Source organism: Oreochromis aureus, linkage group 20 (assembly GCF_013358895.1).
Source record: "Oreochromis aureus strain Israel breed Guangdong linkage group 20, ZZ_aureus, whole genome shotgun sequence".
Taxonomy (NCBI): Eukaryota; Metazoa; Chordata; class Actinopteri; order Cichliformes; family Cichlidae; genus Oreochromis; species Oreochromis aureus.
This window is the reverse complement of record NC_052961.1, coordinates 19,384,519-19,404,018: the sequence shown is the minus strand read 5'-3', so window position 1 is coordinate 19,404,018 and position 19,500 is coordinate 19,384,519. Positions and strand designations below refer to the sequence as shown.

The window sequence follows — 19,500 nt, the reverse complement described above, 5'->3', positions numbered from 1 at the left end:
AATGGCACCTATAGCATTCATAGGTCGTGTTTATATTTGCGTGCATCGGTACTTTGGAGCGCCTGGCGCAAACGTGTCGCCTTGGCCTCTACACGGTTTTGCATCGAGGAATGTTTTGTCTTTAACTCGATGTTTTGCTCGGGGATAGAATAGCTCCGAGTCTGTGTTGTTTTTATTTTTAATACCGTTTTAATACTGTTGATAAACTCCCAAATATCATCCTGACCCAATGGAGCCCATGAAAGGCCAACTGTTTTCTGGGAACTTGTATATAACCTTCAGGGCATGATAGAAAAAAATAAAAAATAAAAATACCACATCACAGCAGCTTAATCCGCTTAGAAAGGGGGGAAATCTTCCCTGTTTTAAACACCTCATAACCTCCATACAAAGAAGCAAAACTATAAATTCAGACTACACAGGAAATGTATCATGCTTCATCGTCTTTATATCGTAACCATTTCACAACTGAATTGTTCAGCTTGTAACAAAGGTTTTTTTGTGTGATAAACTTAACATTGATCATATTTACAGCCTCTTAGATTGTTGGTTATGATTAGTGAAGCCTCTCTCAAGGTGGATATACGTAGGGCCCACGTCTGACCGGTCATGGAAAGATGAAGGGGTGGGGGGGAGAGAGGTTGGAGGAGGGTGAGGGAGCCTGTGGTGGGGGTGGTTGGGTGGGAATCTAAAAAAAGGAAAAAGAAAGAAAAGAGCAGCGCCTGTGACTGTGCCGGTCGAGCGAGCCAGCTGTAACCTTAGCTAACAAACATCCAAAGCACATGCCATGAGCCGGGTTTGAGACTGCAAAACCTGGAAAAAAAACCCACTCACGACTGCGAGGAGAAATCCGATGAGAGGAACGGCTCAGAGAGAGTGAGCTGCCGTAGATTGTCCAAAGGGGCAGCGTTTCTCCTAGTTCCGGTTTGTCTGCTTGTGTGCGCTGTGCGAGTTGGGACCCTAAACAAAAGGCTGCCATCATCCTAAAGGAGATATTCTACTGCGAGAGAGCCCGTCTGCTTGATGCTAACTAAACATGAGCTCCTATTTTGTTAACCCTCTTTTTTCTAAATACAAAGGCAGCGAGTCACTGGAGCCAACTTACTACGACTGCAGGTTTCCACAAAGCGTTGCCCGCAGCCACACGCTGGTTTACGGACCCGGAGCAGCCGCACCGGGCTTTCAGCACCCATCCCATCATGTGCAGGACTTTTTTCACCACGGGACCACGGGGATCTCCAACCCCGGATACCAGCAAAACCCCTGCGCTTTGGCTTGCCACGGAGACGCAACGAAATTTTATGGATATGAAGCCCTTCCAAGGCAAACGCTTTATGGTACCCAACAAGACGCAAGCCTAGCGCAATACCCAGACTGTAAATCGTCGAGCAGCTCTAACCCCGGAGAAGGACAAGGCCACTTAAATCAAAACTCCTCTCCCAGTCTTATGTTTCCTTGGATGAGACCCCACGGTCAGAATCATACAATTATTTCCTATTCTTTCAGTGTTGCCGTGTGGTGCGCGCGTGTCACTGTGTATCCGCCTGTGTGTGTGTATGTGTGTGTGATTGTGCATGTGTGCTAAATACGTAGGGTGTACAAGAGTATGTCTCTAAACTATAAAACGAAATAAGTCAGAGAACATGATGGGGCACATAGAACCTGAAGTGCAGGCTGCTGTTACTCTGCAGCACATGCCCATACAGGGCTGAATGGTTGCTTTCCAAAGTGCCTTTAAACGCTGAATTGCTGATTACAGCCACATGACACGCTCTTTGAAGTCAATTATCGTTCACATAAGATATTTCACAAACTCTAATAGTGCTATGAGAAGGGATGGATAAGTCATAGTCTAAAATACGATAATACCACACACACTAGCAGCATGCAGAGTGACAGGGGGGGTTAGCTAAAACACAACATACCACGATTATCCAGAATCCGGGTTTTAGAGGTTTGGGGGTAATTTGACCCACAGGCCCACTGTAGGCTCAGACACATACAGCCATAATCATAAGGGCTTTGTAGATATTACCCCTTCCATTCATGGATCTCTCTGTTCAGGCTATAAGGCTACTTTAGCTCCACACAGGTGTAAGCTTCATTTTTCATTTCTGCTCAGAGATATGCATCCCAATATTGTCCCCAACTTTATCTCTGTCTTCTCACACTTTTACCTGCCTAGTTATTGTCCTCCTGTATGAGTATGAATGAATATGTCAGTCAGGTTTATGTGGGCTCTGCTGCAAGAGGAAACAGTGTAGTTTCTGTAAACACCCCTCCCAATCTGACATGGAGTAGTATATAGATTTTGTTTGTAGAGTTTTAACATCATTAAATTGATGGGGGATCTAGGGCAATTTTACCTTCATGTACAGATTAAAAATTGAACTTCAAAGTAATAATACTATATCTTACTCCACTAACTCTTGGGGGATGTGGTTGTAAGGTTGCATCAGACCTGCAGAATGAACTGTAAATGAAGCAGACATGTGTGTAAATTATTATTACTTTGAAGACATTTATTTACAGATCCCAAGCAAACTACGGATTCTATTGTGGGTGGTATGTGTGTACACTGATATATGTTCCTGCTAATGGAAAATCTAACTTACCCAGCTTAACACTGGAAGAAGACATCTACCCGCTCTTTCTTTTCAGTGAGTGTAATCTGGCATGTGTGAGAGCTGAAATGGGTTAGTGATTGTGCAGAGGAAATGAGTAAATTCAGAAAGAATTATCAGCCATCTGAATGTCTTTATGGGGAAATCGTGGTGAGCCCTGTTAACCTCTGGCTTTATTTCATATTTCAAGCCCCAGGAAGACGGAATGGGAGGCAAACCTACAGTCGCTACCAAACTCTTGAACTGGAGAAGGAGTTTCTGTTCAACCCTTACCTGACCCGTAAGAGAAGGATCGAGGTGTCTCACGCCCTGAGCCTCACCGAGCGACAGGTGAAGATTTGGTTTCAGAACAGAAGGATGAAGTGGAAAAAAGAGAACAACAAAGACAAGTTTCCGGGTCAAAGAGGAGAGGCCGAAGCCGAGGCCGAAGAAGAGGGCAACGAGGACGGTGAAGGGGAAGAGGCAGAAGAGAAAGAAGCGGAAGAGAAAGAAGAGACCAAGGAGTGATTTTATGGTCCTTTTATGGTTATATGGGTGAAAAAGAGGAAAAAAGGAGAGGTCCCATAAACAGACGAAGAGTCACAAGGAGGCAGAGAGCGTCAACTTTATGACCACCCTTCTATTTTGTCAAGAGGGATCAGGAATCCCACCAATATTGCTGTCATAAATAGACAAAATTCTCCATTCTCTCGTTTATCCTAACATGATGCGCATTACCATTTGGACTTTTCTGTAGAAGCTACAAACGCTTGTAGCGTTTTTTTCTTTCTTTCATAGAACTCTCGCCATTGTTTTTAAAATTATGGGAGGGTAAATTAAAACGCATGTTGGATGGAAAATGGCTTAGTTATTTTTTACAAATTTGCTTTTAATAATAACTGTATCAAAACGTAGCCAAATAAGATCAAAACATGACCAACGCCGACCTGTGTTGTAAATAGATTATAGCCTACATTAAAAAAAAAAGACATCACTTCAAAGTAGCCTTTCCGAAATTGTAAAAAAATAAAATAAAATAAAAAAAAATGTAGGCCTATAACTTAGTAGTAAGTGTTAAGACATCATCGCAACAGTTGCATTGGCTAACAGCCTCTGTATAAACCACAAGTTTTATTATTATAATTGTTACTGTTACTGTTTTACTCGTTTTCATGTGACAGCCATTAGCTCCTCAGACATCTTTCTCTAGGATTACCAGGGAAATGCAATCGTTTGGAATCCTTTGATGCTACCTAAACCTGGGGAAATTGCAATAGAGATTTCTGAATATAGAGATTTCATATGGTTTTAATTTTAAAGTGTTCTATATCGACCTTATATTATTAAGTTATGTATGTAGCATTTACCCAACAAACAGTATACACTTGTTGAAGACAATTTGCGAGTCTTGGGAAGACACTTAGCTCAAAGCCCAGCAAACACTTTTGAGATTGTACCACAGCACTACCTAAAAACTCAGAGCTTTGCCTTTGCAGAATTTATATTCCACATTTATGGCATCGCTCTGATTTGATCGCAAGCTATTTCCCCAACAACTAAAACTGCCTATAACGCACATGTACTGTGTATGATAACAACTGCTACAATTACAACGATTTTAAAGTAAGGGAATTTTTATTTTAATGTGCTGGTGATATAGCGTAGTTGTTTTGCACTGAATATAATCTTTATGTACGTCTTGTTATATATTGATGTTAACAATATGCTCGTTTTCTGGTGTTTCTCCTGTGAAAGACGGAATTGTGTGTCCCCGCCATTGTTGATGTAAAATCACAAATAAACAAGATGGCTCACTATCATTTCTGGTTTTATTGAGACTGCGCATTCGGTTGTTAGAACAAATATCATCACCATCCTTTCTCCATGTACATAAACAAATAAGGGAAGTGAAAATATGCAGCGTGGCATTTTCTTTTTTGCACACTGTAAAGAGTTCAATATGAAGCCCTGTTTTTATGCACGGACAACAATAAATAGATAACTTGCAGCTGAAAAAGCCCCCCGAATAATTCAAAATTGATGATTTGATGATGCCTCGATTTTCAGCCTGTGCACCCAAAAAGTGCTTCGGCAGGAGGGAAGATAGTGCAGAAGCCTCCTAAATAAAGTTTTCCCAATTTAAACTTTCCAAACTGTTCGATTAAAAAAGCGCCAGACACGCGTTTGCGGATGTATCCCTTTACCTTTTAAGGAAAGACCGCGAATCCCATTCACAGCAGGCCTACTCTCCAAAGCCTGAGTCGTATTTGATTCATCCTCTTAATAAGAAACTTCCTCTCTTCGGGGAGGACACGAAGCTTTCCTTAATGAATCTCGGGATGACTGATGGCTGTTTGAGAGATGAGATGAGCAAACATTTGACGTGCTATGTTAATAATCAAACAAAGTAATGGCAGAGCTTGAGGGAGGCTTTATCTGTCAGAGGCCATACATTTGCAAGGTGTTGCGTGAATCTTGTGTCCAGACAACCCGCCGGAAAAGTACCAGAGCGCTGAAATCAAAGCGAACGCGGGAGGCCAAGTGCAGGTAACAGGTAACATCTCTCTTCTGCAGTCCAGCTGGTTTTCATGATGACGGTTTGGAACAGACAGAGGACATGAGCAGGCAACGTGAAATCTGAGTACCACTCAAGTAGGACTAAACTGCGATAAGTATCAAACGGTACACCAATGTGGGTCTCTGAACGTGCTGTTAACGGGGTAAAATACCAGTACTTGCTCTATCATATTAGCCCACAATAGAAATTTGATCCATCTTTTCCAGAACATGAAATTCGACCTCACCCTTCTCTCGGTTTGACCACCCTCCCTTTTTATACTGGATCTGAATTTTTCAAATTGAAAACAGAATGATTTTCCACATAGTTTCTTTTTAAAATGCATTTATTGCAAGTTTAATGCAATATTAGACCTATTTTAGTAGTAAACACGCCATAACATGACCCGAGACTTGAATAATTTAGCTGCCTAATTTCAGCGTTCGGCAGCTAAATTATTCAAAGTCTGTTGCTTTTTATTTGCTCACTTATAAACTGTTCAAATAAGCTTCAGTGCGTATGTGGAACATTGAGGATGCAAATACATCACAATGCAATGCCAAGGAGTGAGTGTTAGGGGATTTTATAATGTGTAGTTAAATAAGTGTCTATATTGAAATATGCGATTCAAACTATTTATATTTAAGCCCACACTCGTAATTGGAAAATTAAACTCATCTAAGAATTCTTTTGTAAAGAAAAGGAAAAAACAAAAAAACGAACAAACCTCTAACCCACCTTGTTGTGCTTCAGACCTCTTTTATTTTAGCAAAATGAATTAATAAATATAAATAAATATTATTAAAGAGTAACATTTAGCGCCATTACACAGCCTAACGAAGGAAAACAGAACGAAAGCAGTGTTCAATGCTTTTTATGTGAGCATTTTTCGCAAAAACGCAAACTTATCCACATTAACTGGAAACTTATTTTTCAATCAAAGATTTCCATTTCACCTCAATCCAGACTGAGACCAAAAGCTGTCGGAGTCTTTCACATCTCCTCTTTTTATGGCTTTCCCCCTAGCAGTGAATTTTTTCTCTCTTTCTCTCTCTTGGATCAAACAATGTTGTGCCAAAGCGCAACCTTGTCATTCAGGGTGTTTATTCCTCTGTTTACGTGCGCTTTGTCTCTAGAAAATTTCCGGAAGTGTCCCTTAGTCACAGCTATCCAGCATCCCATATTACCCCTTTGTGTGTGTGTGTGTGTGTGTGTGTGTGTAGTTTTAACAGAGGGTTGACATTACCAATAAAGTTAAGTGTACCTGCTGTAAACTTTATTGGCGGTGGTAAAGACGCGGCTCGGCCTGCATCTTTTGTGTGTCTCAGCTCCGTGTGTCGATGATGGCCTGCAAGGACATGATGCACCACTCAAACTAGTAAGTGAGGGAAATTTTGTTGGTTAATTAGCTTGTAGAAAATGCGCTTTACTCGTCATCAGATGACATATCATGTGATTATTTCAAGGCGAAGCTAGAGGACTTCCTGTAAAAGGATTTACGAGATACAAAGCTGCGTGTTGGAGTTAAATTAAATGATACCTCTGCTGTTGTTCTCTTCATCTTGATCCGTGTCTCTCGGGTATTACGCAAGTATAAGGATACAGTATATTTGATGAAGATCAAGAAAAAACTCAACTATCCTCCTAACTTTTTATGCGTAAGGCATAACAATTATATATTTTGTTTTCTGTGTGTGTGTGTGTGTTGATCTTAGCATTCGTTAAAAGTTTGCGCAACATTTGCAGTGTATGTATATTTATTTTCATAAGAGAGTCTTCTCTTTTCAAGCTCAAATCTCAACTGCTTTTTAAAATGTATATTTTGTTACAAATGACTTACAGCAGGGATAATTTTTGAAATTATGCTTGCACTTGGTGTGTCTGCGTATTTGATATTGGATGTGAGGTGCATACTATCCTGACATCTGTTTGCTGTCATGTGAGAAGCACAGGCCCTTATATGGAAGTAGGTTTAGCCTAATTGAAGTTTAATTAGTTGTGTCTCCGTCTCGTTCTGTCCTTTTCTAACTCCCCTACCTCGCCATCACACTCACACACTTTTATTTCCTCGTTCCCAACTGGTCTGGGGGACATCTTGGCATACAGCTCATCCACCAGGGGAACTGTCATATTTTGACACACGTCTGATATGTGACATATGGGGAATTTCGCTGTCACGTATTATATTATTGGTCGTTTAGTTTTGTTCAATCGAAAAAAAGAAAAAGAAAAAAGAGAGGAAAGACAAGATGGGTGCAAACATTCCTGGTTGTTAAAAGGAGAAATTTACAGCTGAGTAATAAAAGTTTACGACTGAATCCTTTCTGCTATTGGCTGAAGCGAGCCACGTGGCACAGGCGCTATGAACATGAACTTTATGCTGTTGTCTATTCTCTGGTCCTTCCCCTGTATCAGCAGCAGACTAAGCTGGGGCGTAGAAACATATTATTTCCCTTTACTGTAATATTTAAAGAAAAAATGCTGCACAGTCATCTTGGCACTGCCGCGCGTGTTATTCACCCGATTCCCGACTTCCTGACAGAGCGATCTTCGGGACAGTCACCGCCTCTACCAGCCGCTGCCTGCGTTTATTCCCCCACCGGAGGCAATAAAACCACTGGGACAGCAAATGGAAGAAGAAAGCCTGCTAGAAAAGACTTTTCCCGGCAGACACCCTGTCTCCATAAGCTGCTTATCGCCGGAATGTGAACACAGCCAGCAGCACAGAGGAGATGTGCGTTGTGTTGATATATCCCACTCGCCATCGTGACCCTTCAGCTGCTTTGTTGGACCAGAGTGACGCTCGAAATTGTGGAGAGCCTGCTGGGGGTAAGATTATACACTTTACTAGCTGCTTTCCTTAACTGTTTAATGATCTGTTTCTCAATCGGCTGGTCCTTGTGTGGTTGAAATGATTGTGAAAATTGTGAGCGTGTGAGATCATGAGAACTGAAGGTGTCTATTCAGTGTAGTTGTGACCTGACCTGTAGCCTGGGAGGGTGCTGAAGCCCGGGGCGGTTGTCATTATTTCTTTCTGGCTGGTGTGGCAGCACCTGTGTGTATAGTGGCTGCTTCAGCCTACATCCAGTGTGTGTTTTTAAAGGCGCTGTGCCAACCCGAGGTAATTGATTGTCTTTTGATAGTAAACTTTCTCATCACTCACATAGGCCCTTCTCACCAGGCAGTGACGAATGATATTAATTTCTGGCTGATGTTCTCTAATTATGGTTTGTTTCCATATCTGCTGTCACACGTTTAACCCACTTTCTGCCAGAAGCCTGCATAACATCTATAAGCAATTTCACACACTCCTATGTCACACGCACACACGAGAAACACATAGGCTCACAGTATGTACACAGTGACACACTGGTGGCTCCCGGCAGTGCCCCCTAGCGACCAGAGGCGTTATATGTGGAAGTGGGCGGGTGTTGAGGCTTGTTGTTTATGGCTGCTGGTTTTCGGCGGCGGTTCACTGCGGATGTCAGCTGATACACTGCTGCCAGCGAGTAACTGCTTGACCTGACACCGAGGAGTGTTTCTGATTTGTTGTTGTCACTTTGGAGAATGAGATTCGTCTGTTTTATTGTTTCGTTTTAGCATGATGAGATGAAGTGATTTGTAGAAGATATTGCTTTGTCACATAAGCACGGCACGACATTGGTGAGAGTTAACATTTCGTTTTATTTACACCAACGGCAAAGAAAAGAAAATAAGACGACTAAGTAATAAGTTCAAAATTGTAACAAATATTCACAATATCATCAACAGCAAGAGCAACAGGAGTGGACATTTAACAGTAGCAAATATGGCGTCATAAGTGAGACAGAATGAGTTTATACAGTGCACTGTTTATAGCATATTGTGCATGAATGGTGGGACATTGCATCAAATACATTTCAGTTCCCCAGATTTCTTTCAAACACGTCTAAAAATACTAAAACAATTAAATAAATGTAATGATTAAAATAAATCCAGATCAATTATTTTACGTTATTCTAGACTTCATATGAAAAAACACACAGAATGAGGCTTAAACTCGTCAAGTGTGTGCGTGTGTGTGTTTGTGTGGGAGAGATAGAAATCACGAAAGCCTCAGTAAAAAAGGAGGATAATAAATTGGAGTATCACTGTAAGAAAAAGTATATACAAAGTGTATCCATTGCACAAGTATCCAAAGACATCTTAAATAACACGGTGTGTGTGTGTGTGTGTGTGTGTGTGTGTGTGTGTGTGTGTGTGTGTGTGTGTGTGTGTGTGTGTGTGTCAGACAGCAGGAAGTAGTTTCTGTGCATTTGAAGTTTGGCGATGTTGTTTCATCAAAGCTTAGCTTGAGGAATTGTCCTCTCTTCTCTGTGTAGAGACTAAATATTGTTTTATGTAATAAAGCGACGTGATCTGTTTCTGTCTCAGCAGTCCAGAGTTTCAATCTTGTAAAATACAATTATTGGCAAAGCCTCGTTGTAGAAGCCTTTAAATTCTTATAACCTACTGTTAAACACGTTGTTTGCTTTTCCCTTATGAAACATTGCTGTTGCAATGGATCGTGTCCGCTGCTGCCCAGCACTATGCCTGCAGAAGAGGGAGAGAGAGAAAGAGAGAGGGAGAGAGCGAAAGAGGGCCCATTTAATAGATGCCATTTGAGTTGTTAGGTAAATCTTGGTTGAAATAAGAAGGGAAAACCACAGTCCATTGTTTTGCCCTGCAGTGTTTTTTAAACCCAGAGATAGGCTCGCATTAAACTCCATGAAGTCATGAATCTGTCCGCATCACCACATTTAGAACCTCACTTACAAATCCCGACAGGACCAAAAATTTTGCCTACTAATGGCCATAATTTATGATGTGTGGATCAACATGCGCTCATTGGGCAACAGCTTCCTGAGTGCTTAACGAGCATAAAGTCGAACACTTCCGGACATTAATTGGGCTAGCCAGCGATGGTAAAGTGCTTATAGAGGGCTTTACATTGTTAGTATGTGAATTACTCCTTATTAGTAAGGTTAGAAGCGGGGGAGAGGAAAAAGCATCAGAGGATGACCAGACTTTGCCCCTGTTGCTGCGTTTTTAATCATGGCTGATAATGTAGAAATTTTAAGGGTCCCGTATTACTAATGCTGAGTGATGTTGTGATGTTGGATATTGAAAGCTGTGTCTAAGAAAAAAAAATAGAAGCAACCGTGGATGTTGATGGGCCATGTTGTGCTGCAGAGGAGCAGGCTATCAAAGTTAGGCCTTCAGCACGAGAACACATCAAAGCGTAAGAATGAAACCACTAATAATAATAATAATAATAATAATAATAATAATAATAATAATAATAATAATAATATCCTAGTTTATGCCTTCCTTGCGCATCACCATATAAAACTACAAATTCAGGGCATATAGCCCTGAGGAATTAATTATTAATGATCGTTATTAATTCCCATGGTCAGAAACAGGCAGTTAGGGTATTAATAGTAATTTATATTTTTACTTTAAGACCTTCCTGGTTCACGCATTCGTCGTTGGACATAATGTTCTTTTAAAAATTGTGGAAACGCGGACCAAACGGTTCCTCTCCTCCCTGCATCAAATGCCGTGCGCGTAATTTGCCTCACGGGCCGCAATAAAACACTAAAACACAAGGGAAAGAATGACCTTTCTAATTCTGCACACTGACACAAGCTCTGCTGCATTCCAGCCTCTCCAGTCCACACATTGGCTTTACTGTTCAGCTTTTATTTACAACCCAAAGTTTACAGACCGGTCTGTTTTTCGTGTGTGTGTGTGTGTGTGTGTGTGTGTGTGTGTGTGTGTGCGTCTGTGTAAATAACAATAAGTAAAATCTGTGGTTGGGAACTCAAATAATTCGAGTGGATTTTGATGAAACAGAGATTGCTGAAAGTTGTGTTAATCTGAAACACTTTGCTGCGTGGAATAAATTATGCCGGCTATTTGGTGACGACAGCAGAAATGGTTAAACAAAGGAAAGCTTTCACAAATCTATTGCACATTCCGTTTCTGCCATCATGAGGGCGCATTGACTAAAAATATAATATCACAAACTTCAATTTTAATAGAGTTTTTGTTCATATTTACGTTGGTGGAATTCAAGCGTTATGTTCCAGTAAAAGTAGGGGAATTGACTTTTTAAAAAAAAAATGTTTGCAACAATTTGGTCTCCTTTGAAATTACACCACACTGAAGGATAGAAGTTCACTAAACAAACTGGGTCCCCGAGTAGTTTACTCCTGCTATAAGTGTTGGTTTAACCTCCGTCATCAAGTGATTTCGTTTCTTGATATCAAAAAGAAGAGTGGAAAAAGAACAGTCCCAGGACGGAAATTTAGGAAAACTGCAGGCTCCAACTTTTGCGCTTTATTTGCCTCAAATCTGTGCGACGCGGATGTCACATATGGTCACAAATAGTTGAAGGGAAACTTTTACTGCACCAGCTACTTCCTTCTCTTTGTTCTTGTCTCTTTTATGGGCTATTCAGGATCCCAAACAACAGACCAAACAGTGTTGCACGTTTAGGCTGCACGAATTCACTCCATTGAAGAAATCAATGAGGTGAACCAATAGGCTGTTGCAGCCAGTGGGACTGCGTTTCACAGACATTTTCAATAGCGTTATTGATTGTTATTATTATTATTATATTGCTATCTGATGCGGCTTGTTTTTAAAAAATAAAATAAAGTAAAATTAAAAAACAAAACAAAAACCGGCCACATTAATTTGGAAAACTACTTAGAGAGCACATGTGGGGTTTTAGTTTTAATTCATCTGAAAAGTTTTTATAAAATGAAAATGAAAATTAGCGCATTGCGATCTCATCTAATGGACAAACTGAATTTGGAGGCAGCTCGTTTAGGTCAAAACACGTGATCACGTTTTTCTAGAATTCTGCAAAACGCCTCTAAAGTAATTTCCAAACCCATCATTTGGTGCTGAGATAATAATCGGTTCCCGTTTCCTCTGTGTGTGTCACAGGAATGTCAAAGCACGATCACAAGGAGAGAGAAAAAAAAAGACTGGAACATCTGCATAAGCATTTTAACAAGTTGCCTATTACATTTTTTTGCTTAATTTGCTTAATTAATTTGAAGTAAAGTGTTCTTTGTTGTAAGTTTTAACAGACTATACCTGAGAAATAGCAGTGAGCACTCATGAGCAGGTTTGCACAATCGCACAACTGATTTTTTTTTTTTCAAGATCGTGGCAGAAGTCATCTTCACAGGAGCATTTTTTCATTCTTTTTTCCCCTTTCTGTACCATACCTGTCCTGTACGCGATTTTTTTTTGTCTTGCTTTGCCTCCACATGCTGTGCAGTGCTTTTTTGATTCTTAGCGGCAGAGATTGCTGCCTGTGTTTCAAGGCTTTGCTGCAGAGATAGTTGTTGGTGAGCTGGGGAACGTCACTTGTTTTATTGCCCTCACAGAAGAGAGACCATAAACGCATTCTTACCACCGACACCCTCCCCCAGTTCACTGCAAAAGCATGGAAATCGGAAAGTCGTTGATATGGCTGAGATAAACAGCAGTGTATGTTGTGTTATAATTGTGAATAAAACTGGCTATAGGACACACACATGCGCACACACAATCACTCACACGAGAACTTAGTATGACAGTTCATTGCTTTGCATTAGTAAACAGCTTTAATATCCGTGTTAATTTTTCTAATGGTCACTAATGAATAGGCATTTTGTATAATATTTCACGTGTTTTTAATCAGATTTCTCCTTCTCCTTCCTTCCTCAATGTGGTGTCTGTCCTGAATGACATTGGCCACGCTTTCCATCTTGCTTTCTGGTTAAACGCCACATGCTCATAAACTTCAAGCCAAAAACTTCTCACTCAGCCAAGCTGTATAGTGTGCCACTCCAAGTCTAAGTTGTGTTTATCGACATTTAGCAGTAATGTTCAAGCTCTGAGCTAAAAGCTACAGTTTCTCCTCAACTCCTGCCTCTCAATTGGTGGAGAATGGTCAGCTGACATTGTCATATTGTCTCTCACCGAGCCAAGCCTCGGCTATAACACTCGGGTTTGTGCGTCTTAACCGGAGATTGGAAATTAATAATATTGAATCCTCAAAGTAGCTCACGTCCAGTTACAGAGGCAGAAAGTCGAGGAAAAAAAGAAGACCTTGGAGAAAGGTGTGGTTGGTTGACACAGAGGGGAAGGAGATTTACTGAGAAGGAGATTGAAAAGAGACCGATAAAGAAGTGGGGAGAGTTGGAGAGAGGGTTACAAGCAAGGTATGAATTCTTATTTCGCAAACCCGTCGCTCTCCTGCCATTTATCCGGTGGTCAAGACGTTTTGCCTAACGTACCCCTAAACTCCACCACCTATGACACAGTTAGACATTTTTCGTCGTACGGTGCCGCTGTGACCCAGAATCGGATATATGCACCTTTCTACTCTCCTCAAGATAATGTGGTGTTTGGGTCTGGCAGGGCACAGTATGAGTATGGATCAAACGTGTTTCTTCAAGACAAGGACGTGCTTCCCAGCTGCAGACAAACAAATATGGGACTCAATACACAAAGCCACATTGCTCAAGAGTACAGTCTGGATCAAGGAAGAGCAGCAGCTCAGGAGCAGAAAAGTAACATCCCGATCTACCCGTGGATGCAGCGAATGAACTCACACAGCGGTGAGTTTTACTACGACAAATAAATTAAGGAAATGGGCCAGTTTTACGATATGTCTTACCAAGAGAGCAAGTTACTTTTTATGGCCCCATAAAACATTACTGTATCCCCTCGACTTGTAGATGGGCCTTAACATGTGCAAACAAACAGCTTTCATTTTAAGAATGATATAGTAGCCATAATCAGTAGAGTGAGATAGAGAGACTACTTAAGAAGCTTTAATAATTTTAGATAATACAGCGAAGATATCCTTTGAGATATATTTTTCCTTTCCAGTTAAAATGCGTTTATTTTTCTCTGTGGATTTAGATTGCAATTATGAATCTAACAACGAGGCAAAAAAAAAAACAAAAAACAAAAAAAAACTTATGCTCAGTTGCCTCCAAGTATGAACAGACTCCAGGCAGAGGCACGTTTTATTTGAAAGCCAAACGTGACTTCGCGCTGTTAACGCTTAAATGAGTGACTTTACTTTGTCTCCCAGCAGGAGTCGGCTACGGGACAGACAGACGCAGAGGACGACAAATATACTCTCGTTACCAAACGCTTGAGCTGGAGAAGGAATTTCATTTCAATCGCTACCTGACCAGGCGCAGACGCATCGAGATCGCGAATGCGCTTTGTTTAACAGAGCGGCAGATCAAAATCTGGTTTCAGAACCGACGCATGAAATGGAAGAAAGAGAGCAACCTGACCTCCACGGTGACAGGAACTGAACAGACAGGAGCGTCTCAAGAGCAGGAACGCAATGGCGCGATGGAAGAAGGGAAGGATGAAGACAAGAAGAAAGAATAGCTAAAAATAATAATAAAAAATATAAAAATCACACGATGACCATTACAAACCAACATAACTACCTAAAAATCTACATGGACTCGAGAGCGACTTCACCGCATGATTGCTACCACGCAGCTCTTACCAATTTTATTTCGTGTTGAACCACAGGAGTGTTGATCCTTAGAAATCCAAAATTATTTCAGCCACAGTTTGGCCGCTGTGTTGTGTGGAGAACTGAGGGGTTTTTTTGTTTTTGTTTTGTTTTTTATTGCAAATGTCACACTTGTATTGTGGAAATAAAAAGAAGTATTAATTTCTACCTATCTTCCTATGCCAGGAAATCTGTATATTTACCTATCCCCCCCCACACACACCCCATCCATCACTGTGAAACTCTTTGATCACCTCACTATAATACAGTGTTGATCTGACTAAACTCATTACTGTACATGCGCATTCCATGGAGGCAAAAGAGCGGGCGGACACTTGATCACAATGTAATCTATTACTTGAATTGTCCGCAGGAAAATGGGCCCTGCATCAAGCTAAAAGTTGCACGGATAGTCTCCAGTCCGAACACACACAGACACACACACACGCGCGAACACACACAAACAAACAAAACTCATAATGTCTGTACATGATAAAAGTAACGGTATATAATGTAAATCCCGTGGAAACGTAATGTGCATTTAGCCGCTTTGGTAGACGCTGCATAACATAAGATTGCGCTTTAGTCCCCCTTTTTTGATCATTTGACACAACATGCTTTCTTGTGAGATAGATTTGTACACTAGTAATTCTTCACCTTTGTTTGAGAGTCAAACATTAATGTTTTGTCATAACTGTGTATCACGGAATAAAATATTTGTAAAACTTTCACCTTCGTCTTGTCTGTTTCATGAGTCAGGTGAAGACAGGTCCCTTAAATACGTACTAAAAATACACAGAGATTTCCTAAATACGCACTAAACTTGGACTGTGAAAGTTTGCTATTTCTTTCTTCTTTTGCTTTTCTTTACATTTTTTATTTTATTTTATTTTTGTCGTGTCGTGGCCTGTTTGGTCAGGAGGTTGTGTAGGTAAGAGGGGGATACTTTGACGTTAAACATATATTTTTAAGCAATTTTTTTCCCCTCCAAAATATGAGACCTATGTGTTCGACGCCGATATTGGTATGGCACAGGAATTAGCTACTGTTAAGCTACTGTTAAACACGATAACATCCCCGTAGCTGTAGTAATAAAAACTCCCAACAACGTTCAAGTTTCAAGTCCATCCGTGTAAATATATTCTAACCTTGTTATTATTATTATTATTATTATTATTATTATTATTATTATTATTATTATTATTATTATTATTATTGGTGATGGTGGACTGGCATCGGGTCCAAGGCACAGAGCTGACCGGTGTTGACCGTCTTGCCCCATACCAGACACCAGATGACGCTCTTGTCTTACTGTCCTGCCCTTTTTGCGCTAAAGATCTCTGCCTGGTCCTCAACAACCAACAGCTCAAAGTTTACCGGACACGTTTCTCCTATTCATCAATATCCCCATTGAGTATCAAAGCCAATTTATGACTGGCCAACATGCGCACGTGATCCCGTACAAATACCCCATATTTGGGCAGCCCACGTCGGATCAAGAATTAAAAAAAGATACCAAAGCCTACTCCACCTATAAATCCTGGATTATTTTTTAGGGCAGACAGCTGTGAATTTTCCAAAAGCGGCAACAAAGAAAAGCAATGATCAACAAAAACAAGGAAATAACCGCAACGTGTAGCCCGCAGCCCTGTCTAGTTTAAAAAGAAAGTGTCGGTGGTAGTTTGAAATGAGCTCTGTTGACAGCTCCAGTCTCAGGCAAACAAGCGAGACAAGTTCTCCTAACACTATGTTTAGTTTCGATCTATCTGGGCGCATGTCCAGCCATTATGAGGGTGTTAATGTGAACGGGATATTCTCTTGTCCCGTCCCCACGACCTCTGTTCAACGGGAGGAGATGAAAACTAGCCTGCGTGGCAATACGGATACTCCACTCCCGTCAGGACCACAAATAACCATGGTCTCCAGTAGCTCGTCCGTGGACGCCAGCGGGCTCAGCTACGGCAGCACTAAGCTGCTCGGACGTGGGGCTGACAGAGACCCGGAGAGGAGCGCAAAATCCGGCGGCAACATGAGCCAGGAGAGCGACAGAAACGCGGATAACACGCAGTCCGTGAAACGAAACACAAACGTGAACCAGCCTCAGGACAGTGAGCAGCGACCACAGATTTATCCATGGATGACAAAACTGCACATGAGCCACGGTAAAGTTTGCATATTTTCTAAAGTGCAGCTAAGATGCTTTCCCTTATTCACTCTTAACGCTACAACACTTCTTTTTGCCCGTTCCAGTGTCCCTCTTGAGTTTTATAGGCCAAACGCAGGAAATAATAAAAACTCGCGGTCATAAATTTTATGACAAAGGCATCCATTGCTCGTAAACCTGCTCTGTTACGGTGAAGATGTGATCTGCGCTGTGATTTATGGTGGCATAATTGGATAAGGGAACAAAAATGCGATAAAACTATGGAATAATATTACAAATGCAGCATTAAGTATTAGTTTTTGCCATGCTTCGTTTATAGACTTGGTCTAGCTATGTGTTTTGCATCAGCACACACACTGTGAGAGAGAAGCTTTAGCCTTAAATTGAACTCTGTGAAACACCAATGCCCTGACCCAATCATGAACTTTTCACCTCTAAAAGATCTGAATAGGCATGCTTCTTCTCTATGCCTTCAAACCACTGGCGCACTGTTGAGGCAACGAGACGTACAAGGAGCACATTTGCTGCAAAAGCAGCTATTTTTATTATGAGCCTCCATATGCAAATATCTAGAAACACATTGCAGGGATGTTGAAATAATTTTTTTCCAACAACGCAACTCTGTTGCTTTGCACGCATGTACCCACGAAAATCTGAAAAAAGTATCTGGAAAACATCACTTTCTTCATCCCCCTTTTTCTCCCCCACCCCTTCTCTCTCTCTCTCGCTCTCTTTTTTTTTTATAGTTTACATATCTGCTTCTCCCCCACAACATCCTACTCCAGTGCATCGTTATTAAACCGAAGCCAGGGTTTTATCGAGAGGCCCACATATTTTTAGTTATCAAATTCTACCCATTAAATCATGATAAGATGCATTAAGTAATATTTTGTATTTTTTATGTTTTGCTGTGAAAGGATTAAGTGGGCCCTCTTCCCCTGCACTGAGTATATTTATATTGAGGGTCTAGTTAACCATCCTTATCTGCATGAACATAAATTTTTATTGCACAAGTCCACAGTAAGTAATATCAGGTTAAAATTAGGTTATATAAAGATTTTTGATCTTTTAAATGGGGGTTGAAGGGGATTTAAATTAATGGATCCTTGCTTGTAGTGCTTATGGGTATCCAGGCTTTGTAATAACATGTAATAGTAATGAATGTAATGATATTATTAGCCTATTATTTATATTCCACTTATTTTTTTCCACTAATGCTGCTGAAAGCTAACTTATTTTAATACCACTTCAGAATCGGAGGGTAAGCGGTCCAGGACCAGTTACACCCGCTATCAGACTCTGGAGCTGGAGAAAGAGTTTCACTTCAACCGGTACCTGAGCCGCCGCAGGCGCATAGAGATCGCCCACACTCTGTGTCTAAACGAGAGGCAGATCAAAATCTGGTTCCAGAACAGACGAATGAAGTGGAAGAAGGACTCAAAAATCAAAGTGAAGGAGTAAAAAGAGCATCAGCGAACGCGGTGCATGCAGCACGTTTTCAGCCCCTCACTGCACAATGCTGGAGTGCCGCCTGACCTTCGGATGAACTGCTAGGAGCAATGACATCATGACACCGCTCTGTGTGCTTCATCACCAATTATGTGTCACTTGCTGCAGTTTGGGACCTAATGTATTGAATATCGCTCACTTTGATCAATCGGTTTACATTTCTAAATTAATTTGCTGCCCATGCGATGATAGCCTCACTTTACTGCACGAGAGGAACAGGGGGTCGAGGGTGAGCTGGAACCGTCCCGCTGCAAAGCTTCGGTCTGCAGTACACTGAAAAGATGCACACAAATACTAAAAGAAGAAAAAAATAAAATGTTTTTAAATTATGTAAGCTAGAGATAACCTGCATAGCTCCCAACTTTATATCACCATGCATCAAAGGGGTCAGTGAATCAAACAAAGTCAAAATAAATAATAATTCTGACTTATCTGAAAATCCTTAGCCACAGTTAAGTAGTCTTACAAATACTACTTCTCTCCCTTTTTTTTCTTTTTCTTTTAAAATTTATTCTGTGACATGTTGCATTTAGGATGCTGTTGAATGTGTGTTCAATAAGCAATGTCCTCGTGAGTGGATTTCGTGTGAAGACACCATCCATGTTGTCTGTCATATTCTTGTGACTCTTGAATCATTATGTACAATTCAGTGGCTGTTTGTGATAATGTTGTAATGTGCAATGGAACAATTTCTCTTCCCTCCTTTGTAAACTTAAGGTGCCTGATTAACACTGGGCCTACAATAACTGATAGATGGCCTGTTCGTTGATTGTAACCAATAAAGACTCATTAAAAGTAAGGGAATTCCCTACTGTCAGCATGCACGTTTATTATTATTATTATTATTATTATTATTATTATTATTATTATTATTATTATTATTTGAAACACATTTCGAGGGTTGCCTGGCGGAATTCAGTTCACTAAGCGAAGCTATTTATAAATGCGTTGTCCCATTTGAGCCACGAAATCAACAGATTTTCATTGACTCACAAACGCGCTCGGAAGTTTAAGGCCCCCATAAAACTTTATTGCCCCCTTTTCCAGCACTCCACCACACGCACACTCCGTTTCCTGTTTTGTCAGGGAAGGAAGG

General features: G+C 40.8%; 4 protein-coding genes across 8 annotated transcripts in view; all 4 read left to right on the top strand.

The window, feature by feature from the left end:
* Positions 1 to 19,500, top strand: part of LOC116325871 (homeobox protein Hox-C4a) — a 56,978-nt gene that overhangs the window by 17,905 nt on the left and 19,573 nt on the right. For 2 of the 4 annotated variants that reach the window (XM_039604927.1, XM_039604925.1), the window contains exon 3: positions 7,703 to 7,989. The exons of the other annotated variants lie outside the window; for them this stretch is intronic. The gene's annotated coding sequence lies outside the window, so the exon portion shown is untranslated. The remainder of the gene's footprint in view (positions 1 to 7,702; positions 7,990 to 19,500) is intronic. 4 annotated transcript variants of the gene reach the window in all.
* hoxc8a (homeobox C8a) lies at positions 702 to 4,423 on the top strand. The gene is made up of 2 exons (XM_031746904.2): positions 702 to 1,472; positions 2,815 to 4,423. The coding sequence occupies exons 1-2, from the start codon at positions 1,037 to 1,039 to the stop codon at positions 3,129 to 3,131; spliced, it is 753 nt and encodes a 250-aa protein (XP_031602764.1). The 5' UTR covers positions 702 to 1,036; the 3' UTR covers positions 3,132 to 4,423.
* Positions 12,351 to 15,460, top strand: hoxc6a (homeobox C6a). 2 transcript variants are annotated; one of them, XM_031746873.2, is made up of 2 exons: positions 12,351 to 13,805; positions 14,288 to 15,460. In XM_031746873.2, the coding sequence occupies exons 1-2, from the start codon at positions 13,409 to 13,411 to the stop codon at positions 14,596 to 14,598; spliced, it is 708 nt and encodes a 235-aa protein (XP_031602733.1). In that variant the 5' UTR covers positions 12,351 to 13,408; the 3' UTR covers positions 14,599 to 15,460. The 2 variants fall into 2 exon arrangements, with proteins under 2 accessions (XP_031602733.1, XP_031602734.1); XM_031746874.2 differs by having other exon boundaries at positions 12,357 to 13,805; positions 14,291 to 15,460.
* On the top strand, positions 15,990 to 19,242 carry hoxc5a (homeobox C5a). The gene is made up of 2 exons (XM_031746877.2): positions 15,990 to 16,893; positions 18,148 to 19,242. Exons 1-2 carry the CDS (start codon positions 16,419 to 16,421, stop codon positions 18,354 to 18,356), a joined length of 684 nt encoding a protein of 227 aa, XP_031602737.1. The 5' UTR covers positions 15,990 to 16,418; the 3' UTR covers positions 18,357 to 19,242.